The following is a 22,166-nucleotide window of genomic DNA, read 5'->3' as shown; positions in this document are numbered from 1 at the left end:
ATTTCATAGAGCCTCTCTGGAAATAACAAACTATTGAACTTCTCCCAAAACATCGACTATTCTTGCTATTTCCCTGCTTAAAATCTCTACAGAGCTGCTTCTTGACTTCAGGACAAAAATCAAACCTCTTAAGAATTAAAAAAAATTTTTTTTTTTTGAGAGAGAGAGCGAGCAAGAGAGCGAGAGAGCGAGCATGAGCTGGGGAGGGGCAGACATAGAGAGGGAGACACAGAATCCAGAGTAGGTTCCAGGTTCCAGGCCATCAGCCCAGGGCCCAACACATGGCTCAAACCCATGAACCGCAAGATCATGACCTGGGCTGAAGTCGGATGCTTAATGGACTAAGCCACCCAGGTACCCCAAACCTCTTATCACCAGAAGGAAAGCACCTTTCAGTCTAGGATTTGAATATATCTTCAATCATATCTTCCATCATACAACTACCCTTCAGCCTCCACTCAAATTAATCCTAAACTTTGATCAGGCTGAATTTATTACAAGTCCTGTTACACTTCCATACTTCCACACATGCCTTTTTCTTGTCCTCCAATACTCTTATCTACCAATGTCTTCAGGTCACACCAGTATCCTCAGGTCAGCTCCTTCTGATACTCAAAGATTCAGTTTAAGTGTCTTCTCTGCAGTGAAATCTTCACTGACACCTCTTCCTCTGCAGGTGGAATTCGTTTCTTTTTCTTTTGTGCTCCTGGAGCACTTGTTTCTAAATGTATCAGGACACTTACCTGCTTTATTATGATTATGTGTTTACTTGACTGCCTTGGTATTAGACTATGATTTCTGGGAGGGCAGGGGCCATGTCTCCTGTTTTTATTTCCTCAAAATCTGGAACATTATAACTTCTCAATTAGTGTTTATTGATTGAATGAACAGCAACAGCAACAACAACAAAAATGCATGCCCTGGTCTGAAGGGGGCAGACCCTTCCTCCAAAGTGTCCTCTTTCCTTCTGTTCTCTCTTCTTTCTGTGCTCTTGATTTTCCTGTTTTAAAAGGTGTATTTCAAATCTGTGATATTTACTGGCAGTTCTACAGGAAAGAGTCACCATTACTTCGGAGCTTACTCTTGACCCTCGTAACTCCCTGAATGTGTCTTTATGCCTTTCAAGGAGGGATTATATCCTGTTAGCACTTGACAGATGTCCTCTCTTGGCTGGAGAGTGAAGAGAGTGAAGTGTCTCACAGTGTGCCTTTCCAAACCAAGTTGGAAAAAAAAAAAGAAATAGAAGAAAAAAAATCTGTTTTTTCCCCTTCTTTCTAAAATATGAAGATAGGGAGATTAGGGAGAGAGGCACTAAAGAATTCCTTTAAAAGAAACACTATCAGTCCCATATGAATTCTAAAACGCCAGGGTGTCCACAACTTTCTCTTGTTGTGTCTCCTTGTGGTAGGAGCCTTGGACCAGTGGGTGGTCTCACAGTGCCCACACTACCCCCTCCCACCCCGTGCCACTCACCACAGTGAGCTATAAGGATCTTTTCAGCTACAGTGCTTTACTTTCCCGCGCTAGTGGTTTTTATCCAGAGCCTTTAATGTTACTTTAACAAATGTTACTTTAACATAGTCTTTTGTGGTTTAGCAATGATACATTTGGTAGCCATCACAGAGGAGGGGAGGATAGACTGGAAGCTTCTAATTTTTTTCTAATGTGAATCACATGCATTTAACAGACAGAAGGGTATAGGGTACAACAATGCATTATCTGGACCACATGATTTGTTGGTAATTTATACACTATCTCTATTTTTTTGCAGTGCCTTTTCTCTCCCTCTTTTTTCTATATAAGCTAGTGATGGACTAAAATGCATTCATCACCAACATTAGACATTGGATTAGGAGTATCATAGAGTAGAAAGTACTTGGTTTAGGTGTCAGACAGAATTGGATTTGAATCATAGTTCTGTCAGTTACTACCTGTGTGGAAGTGGGCATGTAACCTCTGGGAGCCTCAGTTTTCCCCACATCTAAGACCAATAGTAATTCCTGTTTAGGATTAAATCATATAATTTACACACAGTGCCCAGTACAGCTTGTGGCACATATGAGAAACAAAATATTTTTTTTTACTCTTGCCCTAACCCTTCAGAAAGAGTGAGGCATTTCAAGTTAGAATATTAGAACAGGATTGAGAGTAGAATATTCTTCTTAAGATCTTTAACTCAATAAAATCCTAGTAAGTCTGGGTCACGGAGCCTAGTTTGAAAGCTAAAAAAAATCAATACAGTTACTCCTGGGGTGAGTTTAGTTCCATGATTTCTTTGCCAAGGTGTCGGAAAGAACCTGGGCACAAGATGCCCTCTAAAGATTCCTGGTAGTAAAGGAGTTGACAGTTGGAATTCAGGAATGGTATCCTAAATCATGAAAAATGGGCCTTAGGAATGAGGGTTGAGACTGTGCCATTTCTTGTAAGCCTGTGGCCTGGATTCCATTAGGCTCAATGCCTAGATATCCCACAGGCACCTCAAAACTCATCATTTGTCAAACTGAACTCATCATCTTTACCCTCCCCCAAACCTGTTCCTCCCCTCATCTTTCCTATTTTGGTAGATGGCAACATTATCCATCCCAGCACCCTATTCAGACTCTGTGGCTCCTCCATCTTGCTCTTCAGCCACATTAAATCAATCACAAAGCCCTATTGATTTTAACTCCTAAGTTCCTCTTACCTCTGCTTTCTCTTCTACACCCCTACTGTGGTGGTCTTGGTTCCGGTTCTTATCATTGCCACCTGGACCACTCTCTCAACTGTCTCATTGACTCTAGTCCCAGCAACCCCCCCCCCCCCGCTTCGCTTTTACTGTTGTGCAATCCTTCTTCCACAGAGCTGCTAAAACCCAACAAGGCCATATTATTCCTTAAAAAAAAAAAATCTTTTCATGAGCTCCCATTGCCCACACGATAAAGTCTAACTTCCTTAGGATAGCATAGGTAGCTCTTTGTGATTCTCACTCTTTTAATATTTAGTTTCATCTCCTGTCACTCTTCTCAGGTGCCTTAAGCATCTGGCACAATCAGCCACTAAGAGTGTACTTAATTGGACTGCATTTCCTCAGGTTTCCAAGCCTTTGTGTATGCTGATCCTTCTGTTTAAAATGATTTTCCTTTTTAGCTCTGCCTTTTCTTTCCTTTTCTGAGTGTTTCTTTTTTTCTAAATATATTTTTTAAAGTTTATTTATTTATTTATTTATTGAGAGAGAGAGGGAGAGAAAATGAGCAGGGGAAGGGCAGAGAAAGAGGGGGACAGAAGATTCGAAGTGGGCTCCATGCTGACAGTAGAGAGCCTGATGTGGGGCTTGAACTCATGAATTGGGAGATTATGACCTGAGCCGCAGTTGGACCCTTAACTGACTGAGCCACCCAGGAGCCCTCTTGTTTTGAATGTTTCTTTCTAATTCAAGATCTAGCTCAAATATTATCTCTTTAAGGAAGGGTCAGGTGTCTTTGCTTTGAAGTTCAATAGCCCATCTCTTACAGCAGGGCTTTCATTATATTGGGACTTTTGGTATAGATTTCTGTATCCTCTACTGGATTCTAGGCTCTGGTGGGCATACTTTATCTTATTGACATCTGTATGTTCAGCCCCAGCATAGTACTTGGCATACAGTGAAAACTCAGAAATGTTTGTTGAATGAAAAATGCAGCCAAACACTGAAGTATGAAATATATACCAGGCTTCAAACTGTTTTTTAAAGATCCCCCAGTTTTATAATCTTGCTTGTCCAATCAGCTTGAATCATAGAGCCAAGGAAATAAATAAAATTAATCTTTCTTATCATAAGCCTGCTGTCAGGTGTGACTGCCCACAGGGTCAGGACAGGGCAACCTCCTCAGTGCAGACAAGGCAAATCCTCAAGATGCCACATTACTGTACAGAATTTCTAAGGGCTCATGACACTGCTTTACCTTTTGTTTCTGAGAACAGTTTAAATACTGAGTGACCCTTGTCAGTCCCCAGGCACATGCTTCATTACTGCAGTGGAGTGCAGTATCTAAAGGATGGGATGGGGGGAGTGTCAGCCTTCAGGCTATGGAGAGGGAGTGGGTTTGAAATTGTACCACTTTGCCTCAGCTCAGTGTTGCTCAGAGATCTCACAGCGTCTCTGTGCCAGTCGTCCTGTAAGAGAATAGCCTATGGGTTTGCCCCAGTGTCGTCTTTGCTCCAGGAGACAGAGGGCTAAGCTCCTTTATCATACTGTCCTTGCTAGATCTGTTTTGTGTTAGAACACGCACAGATGCAGTTTTCCATAGCTGGTTAGCAGGTTATTTATGATCACTCAAGGCCACTGCCGGGAACATGGTCAGTTTGCCAAATCTCATATCCTTTCATTGGGACAGGGATGACTTGTACAAGTCAAACTGAAATCTAGTATAAATTTCTTTTTATAACTTACATATTCCCATAATTTGCACTTTTTCAAGTTTCATTAAAATTCCTGTGTTCTTATGATTTTCTGATTGAATTTTCAGTAATGTTCTCTTTCTCAGAAGTGCTTAGTGTGTCTGTTGAACTTTTACAATGGACCTATCTATGGAAGACAGGAGTCCCTACTTGTAAAAAAAAAAAAAAAAAAATTGCTTAGCATCTTTCCTGAGGGCTTAGGCCCACTATAGCAAGTTCTTAGAAGCTCCTATAGAAATTGTTATTAAATGCTTAGTGGGCTAAATAAAGTCTAATGGAAGAAGTATGATAATCAGTATAATTTGCTTGTGGAAAGCTCTGATTGCTTTGGGGATAAGATAGAGTCTGATATGATTCATACTAAGGCTGAGCAATATTTTAAAAATTGTTGCTAGTGGGGCTGAAGTATAATAAACATTTTGCTAGAGTGTATTAATTTCCTGCTACTGGCAATGTTTCCTCTTGATCTCTAGAAAAGACTAATAGAATTATGTATATCAATGGAACCAAGCCCAATCAAGTGATCTTTTTTGGAAACTTACATTGTTTTCATTAATCAGTTGGATCACCTATATATCGTATGGTAATGAAGGAGAAGCAGGAGAATATGAAGGTATATTTAATTCTAGGAAGAAACCTCTTAAAGTCAGGAACTATTGAGACCCAAGGCTTTGATCTATGGCTTGGCTTTCATAGATGAAGAATAATATCTTACAATCTTCTGTTGTTTTTAGTATTAAGAAGAGGTAAGACAGGTCAAAGAGATACTATGTACTAGAGATGATAACTACATCTCTAGTTCTGTAAATTCCTGTAATGTCTTTTTTCTTTGTGTTCTTGGCACTAAGTACTCTACTTCAAGTGTGGTCCATGGATTCTATCAGAGCAGTATCAGCTGAGAGCTTCTTAGAAAAACAAATTCTCTAGTCCCCATCCCAGACCTACTGACTCAGCATTTCTGGGGTGGGACTCCAGGTCTCTTTTAACATGCTCTCCAACCAAGTGATTCTTATGCACATTAAAGTTTGGGAAGCGGTGGTTTAGGGCATCATATCCTAAAGTGTGTTTTCTTAGTTTTTTTTTTTTTTGTAAGCACCAAACCAAAAATTGTTCCAATCATGGTCAAATGAATTTGGAAAATGCTGGGTTAAATGAAGTTAAACGTTTCAGTTTTTATATAATTATTATTATTAATATTTTGTGGGGGACTACCAGATTTTGCAGAGCTTTTTTTACTCTACTGTTCAGAATTCTCTTGTGGACTTCCAGCCCACTTAAAGTACAATCCAGAGTCCTTCTCATGGCCTGTAAGGCCCTGCATGATCTAGCCATTGACTCTCTGATCTCATTTCCTATCTTTGTTGCTCTTGCTTACTACACTCCACCGACAGTGATCTTTTAGCCAAGCACACTCTTTAAAGCCTTTGCACTTGTCATTCCCACTGTATGGAAATCTCTGGTCTCTCCTCACATGTTTCTTCTTCAGAGAGACTTTCCCAGGTCATCGTATACAAAATTTCAGCTCCTGTCACTTTACTCAGTCCCTTACCCTAATTTGTTTTTTGTCATAGCCCTCATGACTGTCTTGACATGTACAGTTTTGATTGTTGAATTGTTTATTGTCTCCTCCATGAGAATGTCTGCTTCCTGGGGAGTTTGTTCATTGCACATTTTTAGTACCTGGACTAATGCCTGACAGTAAGTTACTTAGTGAATATTAACTGAATTAATGAACAAATGAATGGAGAGAGGATATTGTAGAGAGTAACAGCAGCAGGACAAAGGGTGGCTGCCCAGCAAAAGTGCTTGAGCCTCCCAGAAAGCAGGATAGAGAGGACACTTTCGGGGCTGGTCCTCCAGGGTCTTGGGAGTCCTACACTGTTATGAGTGATCCCAAATCATCGATTGTCACCATGAAGTCCACTGAGTGTTTTTGCTTGTAATCATGGAGCAGTAATGACCATTTCACACAGAATGGACTCTCAGCTCTCCAGTGAAGTATTTTCCTTGGGTCTTTTCCCTGTCAGTTACCTATCCTTGGGAAATCATTCACTTTCATGGCATCAGCTGTTATTAATAGACACTAGCCAAATTTCTGTTTAGTGTCCAACTTCCTCTCCTGCATTTTACTGCCAAATGTACATTTCCACTTGGATTAATTCACACCTTCACATTCAAGAAAGAGCTAAAAGCATCATTTTCTTCCTCAGCCATTTTCGTCTCTGATTTCCTTACTTTGGATACTGGCAGCAATATGCTCACAGTCTTTGAGGCTGAAAACCATGAGAGTACTGGAAGTCTCTAGATTTCACCTTTTCTCATTCAAACAGTTGCACAGTCTTGTGTATTCCTCCTGATGTTTCTTACATCTGTATTTGTTTCATTTTGGGGTTTTTTTTTTTTTTTTGTTTCTATCCTACTATTGGATTATTATAATAACTCCTGAACTATCCACCAGCCCTGCTCTCAATCCATCTTAAACATATTTCTCAGCCTGACTCTTAAAATACTCTCCAATATGGCCATGACTTGCCCATGCCTCTGTGTCCACTATTTCCTCACATAATTTCTCTGATCTAGTGAAACCGGACCAATTGTTCTTTTCTTGGCTCTTTCTGAGGTCTTCTGTTCCATCTCTTTGCTCATTCTACTTCTCCTGACAAGAAAGCTTTTCCTTTAATATCTTCTCCATTCTTTAACACCCACATCAAATATCCCGTCTTCTAAGGTGGTTTTCTGCTACCCTATTTGAGAAAAATGTATTTTCTTTTCATTTTTCAATATCACGCAATACTTATGATTTTGGCACATTCTACCTCATTTAATAGTAATTTGTATCCTTATTTTGCTCTTACCACTGTACTGAAAGCCTCTTGCAGGCAGAACCTTTGTCCTACTCATCTCTGAATCTCCACAGTAGGTATCTAATATATATTTATTGACTTGAAATGAAATACCATGACCCAGACTGTATTTTGTAACAGCAGTGCAATCATGTCACGGACTAATAATGTTCTTTGGATGGGGAACTCATTAGATGGGGTCATATTCACATCCAGGCCTCTTGAGAGTGGTATGGCCAACGTTATTAATCATTTGACATAAAAAAGGTGCAGAAAGGTTAAGTGATTGCCAGTGTCACACAATAGGGGACCCAGGACTCTCAAGTCCCAGCCTGCAAGTCAGATTCAGGCTTCTCTTAATAAATGTTCCTCTTCTGGAAAATAATAATTGCTATTCTAGCTTTTTGGCATCTGACCTGCTCAGAGCAAGGGAAACAGAGAGGCTTAATCCATTTATCCTCAAGGGATAAATTCAGATTCAGATGCCCAGGTCTCAAAATGGCAGTTGCCCTGTCTGCTTCTAAATCTGGTGGCTGGGGAGCAATCCAAAGAGTGTCTGCCTCCATTCCACCCATCTAGCCACTCACCCTCTCACAAATCCTACAATTCATTTGAACTGACAGAATTCTTGCTAATTGCCTCTTATTGGCCTGTTATAAGATGAAGCATGGGGAAGAGACAAAGCCTCCCTATTCACATTCTCAGTGGGCAGCAGGGGTCTCTGCAAAACTAGAGAAACTGGGGCCCAGGCTATTCATTTTTGATAGGACAAGATCTTCCATCATTCAGAATTCCACATTATAATCACAATATTGCATCCTGGGAGACCCTGTCAATTTTTTCAAATGGTCTGCTAGAAATTTAGAACTTGTTTAATATTAGAGGCTGTTTAATAAATTAGCACTACTTACTGCCTTTTTTTTCCTCCAGAGTGATACACACTTTACATTTTTATTTCACCATTTTTTTTCCTAGTTGGAGGTGAGAGAGAGAGAGAGAGGGAGGGGGCAGTGCTTTTCATGAAAACATCAGTTCTTATATTTACGTTTTAAGAAAGCAAAGGGAAGGCAAGAACTGCAGCCTGATAACTGAACACTCTGTTTAGAATTCCCTTCTCTCCAATGGGCCTTAGCTAGGTTTCAATAATTATTGCTCAGGCACATAGTCTTGGAGCTTTGCTTTCTCTCAGACTTGTACACAGTTCTAGGAAGGGTTTTTGCCAAAGCCATCATGTGATTTATTGACCCTCTACTGGGACAAGGGGGAACAGATATAACTTTGTGATTTTATTATAAGGAGGCTGGGTTAATATTTCTAGGTGAAACAAGCTACTATACCAAGTTCAAACATCTGAAGAGGGAGGTTAAGAAACCCTGAGTGTGGGGTGTAAGGATTATTCTGTCCTGGGGCTGTACAGACGTCGTCTGAGGCAGGGAGCAGGAGAAGAAAGGACACATTGTGACCCATTTCCAACACCTCCTGTGTGTAGAGGCGGAAGTTCCTTGCCTGCAGAGGGACACGCGCGGAGGAAAAATAGGAGAGTTACAACATGGCACTTACATAAACAACACCAAACTGGCATAAAACATCTAACAAAATTACACGACTTCAAGCTTGGAATTTTTATACAACATAAATATTAGGGTTCAGCCCATTTAATAATGCTATATAAAATCAAGATTTAAGGCAGTAATGTTCCACATAAACTCTGAAAACAACATTTATACTTCTTATAAAAGCAGAAAATGATTGCATTCTGTGGGCTTTTCAAAATGATGAATATAATTACATGAAGCAACAAAAATGGATTGAATTAAAAATCTACTAGTTTCAATTTAAGTTGGTTAAGGGGGAAAAATGTAGTTTCTGGCCAAGGACTGAAAAAATTTTACAAGTATTGAAAAAAAAATGTTGTATGCACTCTCAGGCAGTTAGGCAGCTCTCTCCCAACATGTGTGTGTAGCCCAAGAGTCACCAATGAAATATGAGCTGCTTCAAACCTGCTAAGCTCAAGAAACCCTTTAATAGTATCTACTGTCACAAGTAGAGGTGGTATTTTTTTCTCCTCCTGAGTACATGGCCACCCCTGGAATAATCCAGTCGCTGCGCTAGTGCCTTTATGGCATCTTGTGCAATTTGTTCTTCTTCAGTGTTGGCTATTTTGGACGAACCTTGCAGTACTGACTTAAAATCAGAACAGTACCCCAGTGGAAGAACACGTGGAGTCTCTAATCTATGTCCCTGTGTCCATGGGTCAGAAGCCAATTCTGGGTTGTTGCTCTGTTATTTAAGAGAGCCAGTCACTCCTGTGATGGTCTTCCTGTTTTATAGGCTAAACATGGTTGAGTGAGTGTGCGTGCGTGCATGTGTGTGTGTGCACGCGCGCGCATGCACGCACGTGTGTTGGGGGGAGATGGTGAACCTAGGCCAAAAAGAAAAAAGAGAGAAAAGAATTCAACCTAATGCTACATCATGTTAACTTACTAGACAGAGCCTAATAAACTTTTACTATTCTCTTCTGTGCCAACAGTTTTTCTTGAAGTTGCTTATTAGCGAAGGTTAGATTTGCACATTTCAGTTAGGATAAGACAATAATTTTGACAGTAAATTTTCTGTTTTTTAAAAGACAGCATGGCATACCTTTGCCATTGCTATTAGAGTATACTGCCACTAGTCTGATGTTCTTAGACAGATCATTTATACATCTAACTATCCACTTATTTATTTGTTCTCCTTGACTTGTGCTATCCTGAAGCTGAGGCTTGGTGTCTTTTCAAGGTGGGCTAGCCAGTGATTTTTCTTTGCTTGACCAGACCATAATAATGCTGGGTACAGGGGCCTTGGAAGAGGTCGACATGGAGGAGATAGAGAAAAGGGGGAGAAGTGCAGTCTTTGTCCACTTGTAGGCATCAAAGTGTGCAGCATGTGCAAAGTGGTATTTAAATCAATGAAAAACTAATACATCAGATTTTTTTTAACCTCTTAAGTTTTATACTACAATGCAGTCTCCATCAGCCGTGAAAAAGAAGATAAAAATGGTAAAAACTAGTACCTGGTGTGGAGGTATATTGATCTGCTTAAGGAGAGCTTTCACTGCCGTCTGGAGCTCGTAGAAGAACAATTGCATGGGGCAGTCAGAGGTATGATCCACACTTTCCATAGATTCAGAGCCAGAAAGCTTTTGGACCCATTCCCACTCCTCTCTGTATGTTGAGTCAAGTTAAAATTAGAAATATAACAAAAGTTCAGAACACAGCTCAGAACATTTTTAGTGTATATGTCCAGAACCCAGATAACCAATTTTTGGTGGTTAAAACTCAATACAATTCATAAAATTTGAACTTTTTGCCACCCAATTGGAGTTTAAGATGAGCTTTTTTTTTTTTTTCCTAATTGAAGCTTAGTTCACCTATCAAACCACATATACCTCAGAATGGCAGGCCTAATTTGTATCAGTAGGTTTTTGAGATTGGAGTTTTGAAATATTTGCTAATAATTTCCTGACTGTCTTCATTTTTCTTTCCCTGAAGATCCTCTGTAAGTTCTAAGACCCTACATTTTACCACAGGGGCATCTGCTGGTTAATTCAGCAGTTGGGTAACCACAGGACTCTGGTCCAACTCAGGCAACAAACCACATGGCACATTTCAACCCTGGCCTGTTGTAATCGTGGGGACTATTTTGGTTTCTTTCCCCTTCCAAGAGCTTGAGGAGAATCACAAACAGGAACACCAGACAATTCCAATAAAAGGAACCAGGGGACACACATCACTGCTTCCATCCTCCTTTCAAACCAGTCATCTGTGTCTTTATTCTGTGTGCTCTGTAGTCCTTCCTAATGAACTTTTCCAAATGTCATACAGAAAGGTACGGAGAAGGATGATGGGTGGGAGGAAGCACATTTGGTTTGTCCCCCAAAGGCTGCTCTTCAAAAGGAGCTTGAAGAGATCAAGGTAAATGCTTTCTTGGAACATTGTTTCCACAGGTATTCCAGCACAAGTCTCTAAACACATTCATTTGGCCCAGTTTCCCCTCTTTCTAACTCTGCAGGGAGCAGCAATATGCACTTAGGAGCAGGCTAGAGAGGAAAGGAAAGCCCTCCTCCTCTCTGGGGATGGAAAGAGGAGGTGCTAAATTATATTCCCACTCGTGTGAAATCCCTCTGAGAGCCCTCCCCAGTGGGTTTACCAGCCTGGGCTCCAATCTGTGTGTCAGAAAATGAAATTGATTGTGACATGAGCTTTTCATCAGTAAACAATCTCTTTTAACCAACTACCCTCCTGGAAAAGTTTCTGTTTTCAGGATCTCTGTTTCATTTCAATTCCCACACTGGAAAATACTATGGAAAATCTACCCTATTGTCCCAATAAGAGAAACAAAATAAAAATTAAATCCTACTTCAATCTGGGCATGCTGTTGACTCCACAAATAATTGAAATCTTTGAGAACCTGCTTGGGAGTTAATTTCTTTTCTCCCATCACTGATATTGAACTAAATGAAGGGGTTCTGACTGGCACAAGCATTCACAAAACCTAAAGGAGCACATTGCTAAAATAGCATCTGTAATCAAATTAGAGAATAAATTACCAGTAGGAATACCATGAAACATCTACCACTAACTGAGCAGTTTAGTCTAGAAGGATGAGGGAGATGGAACTGGCAAGAGTGAAGGCAACTGGGATCTTTTGTAAAAATGAAACTTGGATCTTTGTCAAGGGGAAATTAGTTGGTATAACCACTAAAAGATAGAGTCTAAACCTTTAAGACACAAATCTAGCAAATGGATGAATGTAACCATTGCTGAGTCAACCCACAATATGCCATGTAACCTCTTGGGAGGGACTGATAAGATAACCAACGTTGATTGTAGAAGTGACCACCAGATGGCAGACTTAAAGTCTAGGTGTAGTTGATAAGTGAAAGATGAGAATATGGCAGCTAGTGAGTTCTTTGAAGAGATCATCATTTCCTTCACTGTCATCAAATAGTATTTAAAAAACATCATGAGATACTATAGTTAATAAGCTCTTACCACTTTATGGGCCAAATTTTATTTTTTAAAAAATATTTTATTTATTTCTGAGACAGAGAGACAGCATGAGCAGGGGAGAGTCAGAGAGAGGGAGACACAGAATCTGAAATAGGCTCTAGGCTCTGAGCTAGCTGTCAGCACAGAGCCTGACGTGGGGCTCGAACCCATGAATCGTGAGATCATGACCTGAACCGAAGTCAGACGCTCAGCTGACGAGCCACCCAGGTGCCCCTATGGGCCAAATTTTAAAGGACCCAAGTTAGAATCTCTTTTATTTAAGCAAACCCATAGGTATAACTAGAATCTGGGGCTCTAGCTTGTATTCTAAAGCCTGAGGATCCCTGGAGAGTTCTTTTTCTTTTCTTATCTATTCTTTATTTATTTATTTATTTTTTTTAAAGTTTTAGAACAATTCAGTTCATTATAGTAGACTTTCAGAGGCCTGTTGGAGGGCTAGTTGTAAATCTGAGCCAGATTACCAAGATTGGGCAATTTTCCGAAAGCTAACAGGGTAATTCACCATAATGCCAAACCATAGAGCAGTTTCCAGAAGCACAGGCCTTGTTACTTCTTTTCTTCTTTAGAGAACCATAAAGAGTACAGGAAACATAAACAGTCCTCAGGCCAGAGGGCTAGGGGTGGGGAAAATGAGGCCAGGGGGATTCTTTAAGGGGAAATCAATTGTTCTACCAGACCCCATTTCCACAAGCGATTTTTTTTTCAAAATGACTTATGAAGTTATGAAGAAAAGATATTTGAAATGAAAATGTTGAAAGAAAAGGGCATCTATTCATTAACCAGTTGAGTGTCAGTGGTTGCACCATGAATGATAGAGAGGAAAGTGAAAGGAGTTTGCCCCTCCTTCAATTGGATCACTCCTTCCACCAGCCAACATCACAAACCCTCCTTCTCCTAACATTAAAATGCAGCTCTGCTTCTGCCCCGGTGTGCTAGCGCCTGGGAGCATCTCACCACAGAAACTGCACTGGGTCAGTTTTTCTCCGACACATCAAATCTATCATTTGAACCATTGTTTCATCACAAGGAAAACCCAAATTCCTCACAACTTACTTGGAAATGTTATTGTTTTCACGGATCTTCACGTGGCAGAGAATGTTGGGCAACTTTTGGGTAACTAGAACTTTGATCTGATCCACAGAGCTACACAGCTTTAGGTAACCCAGATATAATCCAGGAGAGAGACGCTGATGACTCCTTTTATGATAAGAGAGAATATCCTGTAGGGTGAAAAATAAAAAAACACATAAACATCTTGAAAAGGCAACCTCAAAGGGCACCTCAGTGGCTCAGTCCCGTAGAGCATCGGACCTTGTCTCAGGTCATGATCTCACAGCTTGTGAATTTGAGTCTCATGTTGGGCTCTGTGCTGACAGCTCAGGGCCTGGGGCCTGCTTCAGATTCTGTGTTTCTCTCTCTGCCCCTCCCCCACTCGTGTGTGTGTGTGTGTGTGTGTGTGTGTGTGTGTGTGTGTGTCTGTGCGCGCACGTGCATGCACATACATGTGCGTTCTCTCTCAAGAATAAACGTTAAAAAAATTTTTTTAAAGGAAATGGCAACCTCAAAACCTTTTCCTTTCTTAGGTGTGCCATGTTATAAATTAAAGGAGCTGTAGCTAAGTCATTAGGATAGAAGCCTTGGAAACCACCGTGGATATTGGAGATATAATTGGTGGTACAGCCAGTCTTACCTTCAGGAGAATTATCCTCCAAGTCAGGTAATTTGTCATTAATATAGTCTGTATGCATCCTATTTCCTAGTTTTCTGGGCTGGGCTAGGTGTGTGGGCTGTGATTGGGAACGGGTAGCTAGAAAACTAGAATTCCTAATTTCTGTCCTTGCAGGGCTTATTGTTTAGCAGTGGGAAAAGAGAAATGTGCAAGTGTAAAAGCTGACGAAGGAGTATATGGAGCCTCATTATTTCAGAATGATTGGTATCTAGAAAAAGCCTATTTTATATGAAATCATTTAAAATAGGACTCACATATTATTTGGTAATAAATTTACAAAATTTATCTTGTATTATTATCACTTAAGTTGTAGTTATAATTATTAATTCATGAAGATGAAGAAAGAATCAAATATTTATTCTTTTCTTGGCTTAATTTTTTAGACTGAAGTGTATGATAGCTGAAATGCTATTTTTCACGTGACTTTCACAATGTGATAATGTCGAGGATATTTTTTGCAAGAATATTTGAAATCTTCATAGTTTCTTCCCCTGGCATTTAAAAAACGTGGATATTCAGGTCATTCTCATAAATTCCTTTTTCATTTTGTGTTCTTCAGTTGTTAACAGGCATGTCACTGCTATATTCTTAATTGTCAAATGCTTTGGCTGTGATTTGATTAGATCTTTACATCATCTTCATCAGCTTCACAAAATTCTGCATCTTTTATAAGATTTTAAGATTCACCTTGTTAATAGATTTGCCTTAAATTTGCAGTGTATTTTCACATCATGTTATTCCACAGGCAGTGGAGACTAACTGAAGTTTTTGGTGCAGTAGGAAGTACCAGCCTGGTTAAGCACAGAGGGATTTTTGAGTGCAGTCTCATTTTATATGTGGTCAGCTCTTCAGTGAACTATTTTGGTTGTGACGTTTGCTTCCCTCTACAACTGCAGGAACTCAGATAATGAATAATTAGAGATATGTATCAGTAGGTAAGACCTTTTTAAGCATTTGGGCAGTGGTGGAACTGACCCACCGAGTTAGGAGTGGCAAGTCAGGGAAGAATTCCTATTGGCCAGAGTTTAGCTTGTTTTTCAAAGAGAGTAAAAAAGAAGGTTGATTCCTTACCATGAAATGCAGGTAATATTAAAAGGAAGAGAAACCAAACATTTAAACTTGTCCAGAATTTTGTGGAACAGAGGCCTTCCTTGACCTATGTACTTTGAACGAATAATCCCTCTTCTGTAGAATTAGCCATCTGCAACATCTAACATACATTGTTGTGGTTTTAAAATTTTTTTAAAAATTTTTGTTTATTTTTGAGAGGGAGAGAGAGCGCGAGTTGGGGAGGGGCATAGAGGGAGGAAGACATAGAATCTGAAGCAGGCTCCAGGTTCTGAGCTGTCAGCACAGAGTCTGATGCGGGGATCAAACTAATGAACTGTGAGATCATGACCTGAGCTGAAGTTGGATGCTTAACCAACTGAGCCTCCCAGGCACCCCTATACTATTGTGTATTGTCTCCTCTGTCCCATCCTTTATCAAACATAATTGAGTTCCAGGCACTGCAGGGGACATTGGGGTTTCAGGTGAACATGATGTGATCTTTACTTTTGAGGAGGTTGAGGAAAACAGATGAGTAAACAAATGATCACAGTATTCATATATCAGTTTTATAATAGAAGCAATGGAGGCATATTGAAGAAGGAGTACATATATTTTTCTTCTTTTATGCTCTTTTCTTGAACCAGACTATGAATTTAATGGCAGGACTGTGTTTTTTTTGTTTTTGTTTTTGTTTTTGTTTTTTATTGCTTTGTGTCCATAGTACCCAGTGTTATTTCTGTATATAATAGATACACAGCACATGGAAGTCAGGACAGGTCCCTAAGCCAGAACATAGGAGAAGAGCAGAAGAGGGACAAAATAAGGATGGTCACAATTGGGAGGAAGACATAACTAGCAGGTACAGAAAAGCAAAGGCTAAATAACTTTTATGGTATTTGGCAAAAAAAAAAAAAAGACTAGAAAAAATTGGATTTTGTGATCAAGAAGGAAGGAATTTTATTAATATGAAGAGATGGGTTAGGCGGAACTTTTTGATGTCTTTCATCTTTTTAGAAAAGATCACAGGTAAATAGTTGACTGGAGGAAGTTCAGTCAAAGTGAAATTTTGAGAAATGAACAGATAATAAGAGATAAATGAGTGAGAGAAGGAAAAGAGATAAGGGGAAAAATGGAAGTATTCAGATCAGCAGAATTTGATGATATGCACCTTAGGGATACTTGCTATGCCAGCAGATGTGGCCGGCCCTAAACCCACAGGTCATTATTTTTGAGAAGTGATGGAAAACTAGAAAAGTCCCCAAAGACTAGAAAAGGGCAAATATGCCTGTCTTTGAAATAGGAATGCGAGAAACACAGGATGACCTTAGTAATTAAAGACCTCCATGGGGCGCCTGGGTGGCTTAGTCGGTTAAGCGTCCGACTTTCGCTTAGGTCATGATCTTGCGGTTCGTGGGTTCGAGCCCCGCGTCGGGCTCTGTGCTGACTGCCAGCTCAGAGCCTGGAGCCTATTTCAGAGTCTGTATCTCCCTCTCTCTCTGACCCTCCCCTGCTCATGCTTTCTCTCTCTCTCTCTCTCTCTCTCCTAGAAATAAATAAAAATATGAAAAAAGAAAAGACCTCCAACTATTGATCTTTGGGGAAAATGAGAAAGAACCATCAAATAATCAACTTGCAGTAACCCAGGAAATCTTGAGGCACTAAATAGGAGTCGACATAGTTTTGTGAAGGGCAGATTATACAGACAACATTAATTTCTAACAGCAGAAGAACAGGATCCATAGGCCAAGGAGAAGTAATCTGTTTCACTCCTGGAATCTGGGAAAAGTAGAATCTTGACCACATTAGTATAATAAGCTGACTCTCTGGGTTGAAGATTTGTGGATGATGGAGATGGAGTGGGAGTGGTAGACATATTGAGTGATGGCCCAATAGGGAGTGGTCCTGAGGGCCCATCTCTTTAGCTTATTTATTGGTATTCCAGACCAAGAAATGAAGAATGTGTGTATCAAAATTGTGGGTCCCAAATTTGTGTGGTTTTGATTTTCTAGAAAATAGTAATAAAGCTTTGAATGATCCTATACATTGGAAAAATGATTAGGGTTGAAACTTAATAAGAAAATGTGCTTGTAAAGACCCAAACCCAAAAGTACAAATATAGGATGCGTATAAGAGAAAAACATGCGGGGGTGAACACTAACCACAAATAGAATGAGAGCTAGGAACGTACTGTGGTTATGTAAAAACTACCACTATTCTTAGGTGGTATAATTTACTCTTTCATTCATTGTTTTAAAAGATAATTACTGAGCATCTACTATTTGAGCATCTGTTTTCCTGCCTCTATTAGTCATTTATCCTTCATTAGTCAGAATGTTTTTGGGGCCTGATATATGTATGGGAAGAGAAAAATATTGTCCCATTTGCATAATCTGAGGTACATTAGTAAGCCTCCTAAACCAAATCTAATGCCTGTGGGCTTGCATATTAGCTGATTTAACTTCTAACCTGTATTTCTAGCCTTTACTTCCATTATAGTCTTTTTGTGTCTCTTATATCCAGCCAAAAGGGATTTATTTTTCTTCTTTCCAATATGTCCTAATCACTCTTCTTTGGTTCTCTGTTGGTTCATGAATTCACTCATTCTACCAACTTTTATTGGGCACCTACCATGTGTTAGGTATCATACTAGAATATTAATGACATCAAGATGAATAAGATGTGATCCTTCCTTTCATGGAACTCAAATTTCAGTGTGTGAGAGACATGTAGCAAGTTTTTCTAACTCAGTGTGATAAGGGTTGTAATACGGTCCATTGTCGACCCAAGCGAGGGTTAGAGCTACTTTTCCACCTTCAGCCTCATTTCTTTACCATGCTCTCTATTTAATTTAAATCTCTTCCTTTCCTCCCTTCTCTCTCTCTCCCTAGCTTCTTCCCTCTTTCTCTCTCTCTCCTCTTCTTCTTCCTCCCTCTCTCCTCCTTCCTCCCTATCCTCTCTCCTTCTCTCTTTTTTTCTCCACCTGGTGAACTTAATTTACCCTTCATGGCTTAGCCAAATGTCACCTCTTCTACAACGCCTTCCCTGATATTTCCAGGGAGAATTAATAGCTGCTTTGTCTGTGCTCCCATAGTACACTGTTTGTACTGCTATCAGGCTCTGGTTTAATTCTGCCTTGTATTACCTTGATTTGTTTACAAGTCTGTCTCCCTCCCTTGACTGAACTCCTTGAGAGCAGGGACCTTGACTTATTCATTTGTTTTTCCTATAGCACCTAGAAGAGTTCCTGGCACCTAGTTGGTGCTGAAAAAATGTTTATTAAATATGAAGTGAGAGGCCCAGAGGTAGTGGAGTGTAGAGCTGGGCCTCAGGGAGGGAATATGCTGTGCTGGTTCAGTGGCCAGGAAGAGGGTCTTCCAACCACTCTCCATTGACCAGGTGTCCTAAGAGTTTGTTAGAGGTATGACAGATGCTTTTCCAGTAACCACAGCACTTTAATTTTGTACAGTGGGTGGAAACTGAATTGTCCATGGATAGCAAAGGTCAGAAAATGGTGGCTCAGGTATTTGTGGGCCCCAGATTGTATGGACTGCAAGTAATTTAAATTTTCTAAATTATTTTCTAACTTTAAAAATAAGGACATTTTACTCTCAAATGGAGAAGGCCTGAAGCCATAGGAACCCTTACAGAATCACAGGAGTTTGGGAGGAAAAGGAGACAGAGTCCACTGAGAAAACAACCTTAGAGGTGTGTGAGTGCGAACTGGGGAAGATAAAAACAGGCCAGGACCGGGGACACGGAGGAAGGGGAGGGAGCCCCCTTTGCGGGGATCTGCGGTGAGTCAAGGGGACAGAAAGAGCGGCTGAAACAGCTCAAAGAACTGTCCCTGTCCCTGGAGAAGAGAAAAACCTCGGCTCAGGACAGAGAGTGAACCGGTTCCCAGCTGTGGAGCCGACTTTGAGCTGGATGCCCCAGGTCCCAGGCGGCACCAAGAGAAACTGCTCCTCTGCTTTCCAACTCGATCCCCAGTGGGGAAGCAGCACGGCCTGAAACCGCTCCACTGCTCCTCTGGCTGTAACGGCTCTCAGAAGGACTTGGCCTGTGCGTTTATATTTTGGGCGGTATCAGTAAAGTGCTGCGGCCTAAGATCTAGAAAGGAGGCGTGGCTTGGGACATACATAGAGTGCGGCCCACATTGGCTACCCCTGCGGCACAGGGTGATTGGACCCAAAAGAGTGATTTGCAACGCTTGTTTCTAGAAGGGACTGGGGCGCCACCATTTTTCTCCCCACAACCAACCCACCTCCCGGGACTTAAGGGAGCAGCCCTTGGGAAGCAGTGGAGGCTAAAACCTGCCGACACCAAACCATGCCCATCCCCACTAGAGAGCTGCTTTTTTTTTTTTTTTTTAAATTGGAGCCCGGGGCAAGACCAACATGGATTCACTGCCATGATTAATTCTAGATCAATTCTTTCTATTCAGATATATTTTCCCTTGTCTCATTCGTATCCCTCCCCTCTGCTGGACTGGGCACTCTGGTCATTGGTTTGCTTAAACAGTCACATTTAATCCATTCTCTAGATGTATATTCTACACCTCCACCGCTACCTTTCTCTCTCTCTCTCTCTCTGGAGTAATCAGACTATATAGTTTCGATGAGTAACGTTATCTTCGTTTCTTTCACCTTGCCTCTTACCATATTCTCCTCTTTCTCTGAATTAACCCTCTTAGTCTCTCTGCCTGGTCATCGTCCAATTTTGCTTTCTCCCCGTCTTGTCAGTTCTCTCTTTGTGTATGCTCTTCCATCAGCACTGCATACACCCTGCTCTTTATTTGTAGCTGGGAATTCTGGTTTTATGCTTTTAGACTGTTCTTTGTCTTTGAGGTTTTTTCTTTTTTTTTTCATTTCCTCTTTTTTATTTTTATTATTGGTTTTTCCTCCTTCATCTTTTTTTCTCTTTTTTTTTCCTTTTCCCTTTCAGTTTGCTTGTTTTGTTGGATTTGTCTGTGTGTTTGTGTGCCTTTGTTTCCTGTGTGTTTGTCTGTTTTCTTTTCTAGGGCTACCTCAAGAAACAAGCCAAAGTACACATGGTAGAGAGTCCCAGATACCACTACGAGCAGGGAAATAAAATAACCAAAGTCTCAACAAGAGAGACCAAGACACCATTCAAAGAACACTTCCTGAATGGACAGGCCCTGGATAGTCAAAGAGCCTTTTTTAATACAGCAGTACTCACAGGTGCAGAGTGCATAACAAGCTTTTAAAACTAACAAGAGATAGAAAGCTAACCAAAATGATGAAACAGAGGAACTGTCCTCCAAAGAAATTCAAGGAAGAATTGACAGCTAGTGAACTGCTCAAAACAGATATAAGCAACATAACTGAACAAGAATTTAGAACAGTAGTCATAGAATTGATTGCTGGGCTTGAAAAAGGCATGGAAGACATCATAGAAACTATTGCTACAAATTTTTAGCAATTAACAAATAGCAAATTAATTGTTTAGCAATTAGGAAACAATTTAGCAATAGTTATGATGAATTAAAAAATGCTATAAATGAGGTGTATAATAAAATGGAGGCATCCAATGCATGGATTGAAGAGGCAGAGAGGAGAATAGGTGAATTAGAAGAGACAATTACAGAAAAAGAGGAAGTCAAAAAAAAGAGAGATAAACTGATCCAGGAACACGAAAGGAGAGTTTGAGAGCTGAGTGATACAATCAAACGAAACAATATCTGGATCATAGAAATTCCAGAAGAGGAAGAAAGAGGGAAAGGCGCTGAAGGAGTCCTTGAACAAATTATAGCAGAGAACATCCCCAATCTGCGAAAGGAAACAGACATTGAAATCCAAGAGACACAGAGAACTCCCCTCAGATGTAACTTGAATCGATCTTCTGCACGACATATAGTGAAACTGGCAAAAAATAAAGACAGAGAGAATTCTGAAAGCAGCTATGGATAAAAGGGCCCTAACATATGAAGGGAAACCTATCAGAGTGGTGACAGACCTATCTACTGAAACTTGGCAGGCCAGAAAGGAATGTCAGGAAATTTTCAATGTGATGAACAGGAAAAATATTGCAGCCAGGAATCCACTATCCAGCAAGCCTGTCATTCAGAATAGAAGGAGAGATAAAAGTCTTCCCAAATAAAAATCGAAAGAATTCATCACCACTAAACCAGCCCTACAAGAAATCCTGAGGGGGACTCTATGAGGGAAATGTTAGAGGGAACACAAGGTACCAGAGACACCACCACAAGCATGAATCCTACAAAGAACACAATGACTCTTAATCCATATTTTTCAATAACACTGAATATAAATGGGACTAAATGCTCCAATAAAAAGACATAGGGTAGCAGAATGGATAAAAAAACAAAATCCATCTATTTGCTGTCTACAAGAAACTCATTTTAGACCTGAGGACACCTTCAGGTTGAAAGTAAGGGGATGGAGAAATATCTATCATGCTACTGGAAGTCAAAAGAAAGCTGGAGTAGCTATACTTATATCAGACAAAGAGGACGTTAAAGTAAAGCAGTAACAAGGGATGACGAAGGGCATTATATACTAATTACAGGGTCTATCCATCAGGAAGAGCTAACAATTATAAATGTCTATTCACTGAATACGGGAGCACCCAAATACATAAAACAATCACAAACAGAAACAATCTTATGGACAAGAACGTACTAATAGCAGGGGACTTTAATACTCCACTTGCTAGATGTGGAGTGGCTAGATCAACTAGACAGAAAATCACTAAAGAAACAATCGACTTGAATGACACATTGGACCAGATGTATTTGACAGTATATTTAGAACTCAACATCCTGAGGCCATGGAATTCTCTTTCTTCTCAAGTGTGCATGGCACATTCTCCAAGATAGATCACATACTGGGAAATAAAGCAGCCCTCAATAAATATAAAGAATTGAGATCATACCATGCATACTTTCAGATCGCAATGCTATGGAACTTGAAATCAACCACAGGAAGAAGTCCGGAAAACCTCCAAAAACATGGAGGTTAAAGAACATCCTACCTAAGAATGAATGGGCCAATCAGGCAATTAGAGAAGAAATTAAAAAATATATGGAAACAAATGGAA

At 40.2% G+C, this 22,166-nt stretch overlaps 1 protein-coding gene across 4 annotated transcripts in view; it reads right to left on the bottom strand.

Annotated features, from left to right (window-relative positions):
* ANKFN1 (ankyrin repeat and fibronectin type III domain containing 1) overlaps positions 1-22,166 on the bottom strand; it is a 470,333-nt gene that overhangs the window by 22,450 nt on the left and 425,717 nt on the right. For all 4 annotated transcript variants that reach the window (XM_039241182.1, XM_039241185.1, XM_039241183.1 and 1 more), the window contains 3 exons: positions 13,364-13,530; positions 10,312-10,462; positions 8,597-8,765 (listed from right to left, as the gene is read on the bottom strand). In XM_039241182.1, the coding sequence (XP_039097113.1) occupies positions 8,597-8,765; positions 10,312-10,462; positions 13,364-13,530 (487 nt within the window). The remainder of the gene's footprint in view (positions 1-8,596; positions 8,766-10,311; positions 10,463-13,363; positions 13,531-22,166) is intronic.

The sequence above is a fragment of the Hyaena hyaena genome, unplaced genomic scaffold, assembly GCF_003009895.1.
Source record: "Hyaena hyaena isolate Hyena2069 unplaced genomic scaffold, ASM300989v1 scaffold_189, whole genome shotgun sequence".
NCBI lineage: Eukaryota > Metazoa > Chordata > Mammalia > Carnivora > Hyaenidae > Hyaena > Hyaena hyaena.
This window is presented reverse-complemented; position numbering and strand designations above follow the sequence as displayed.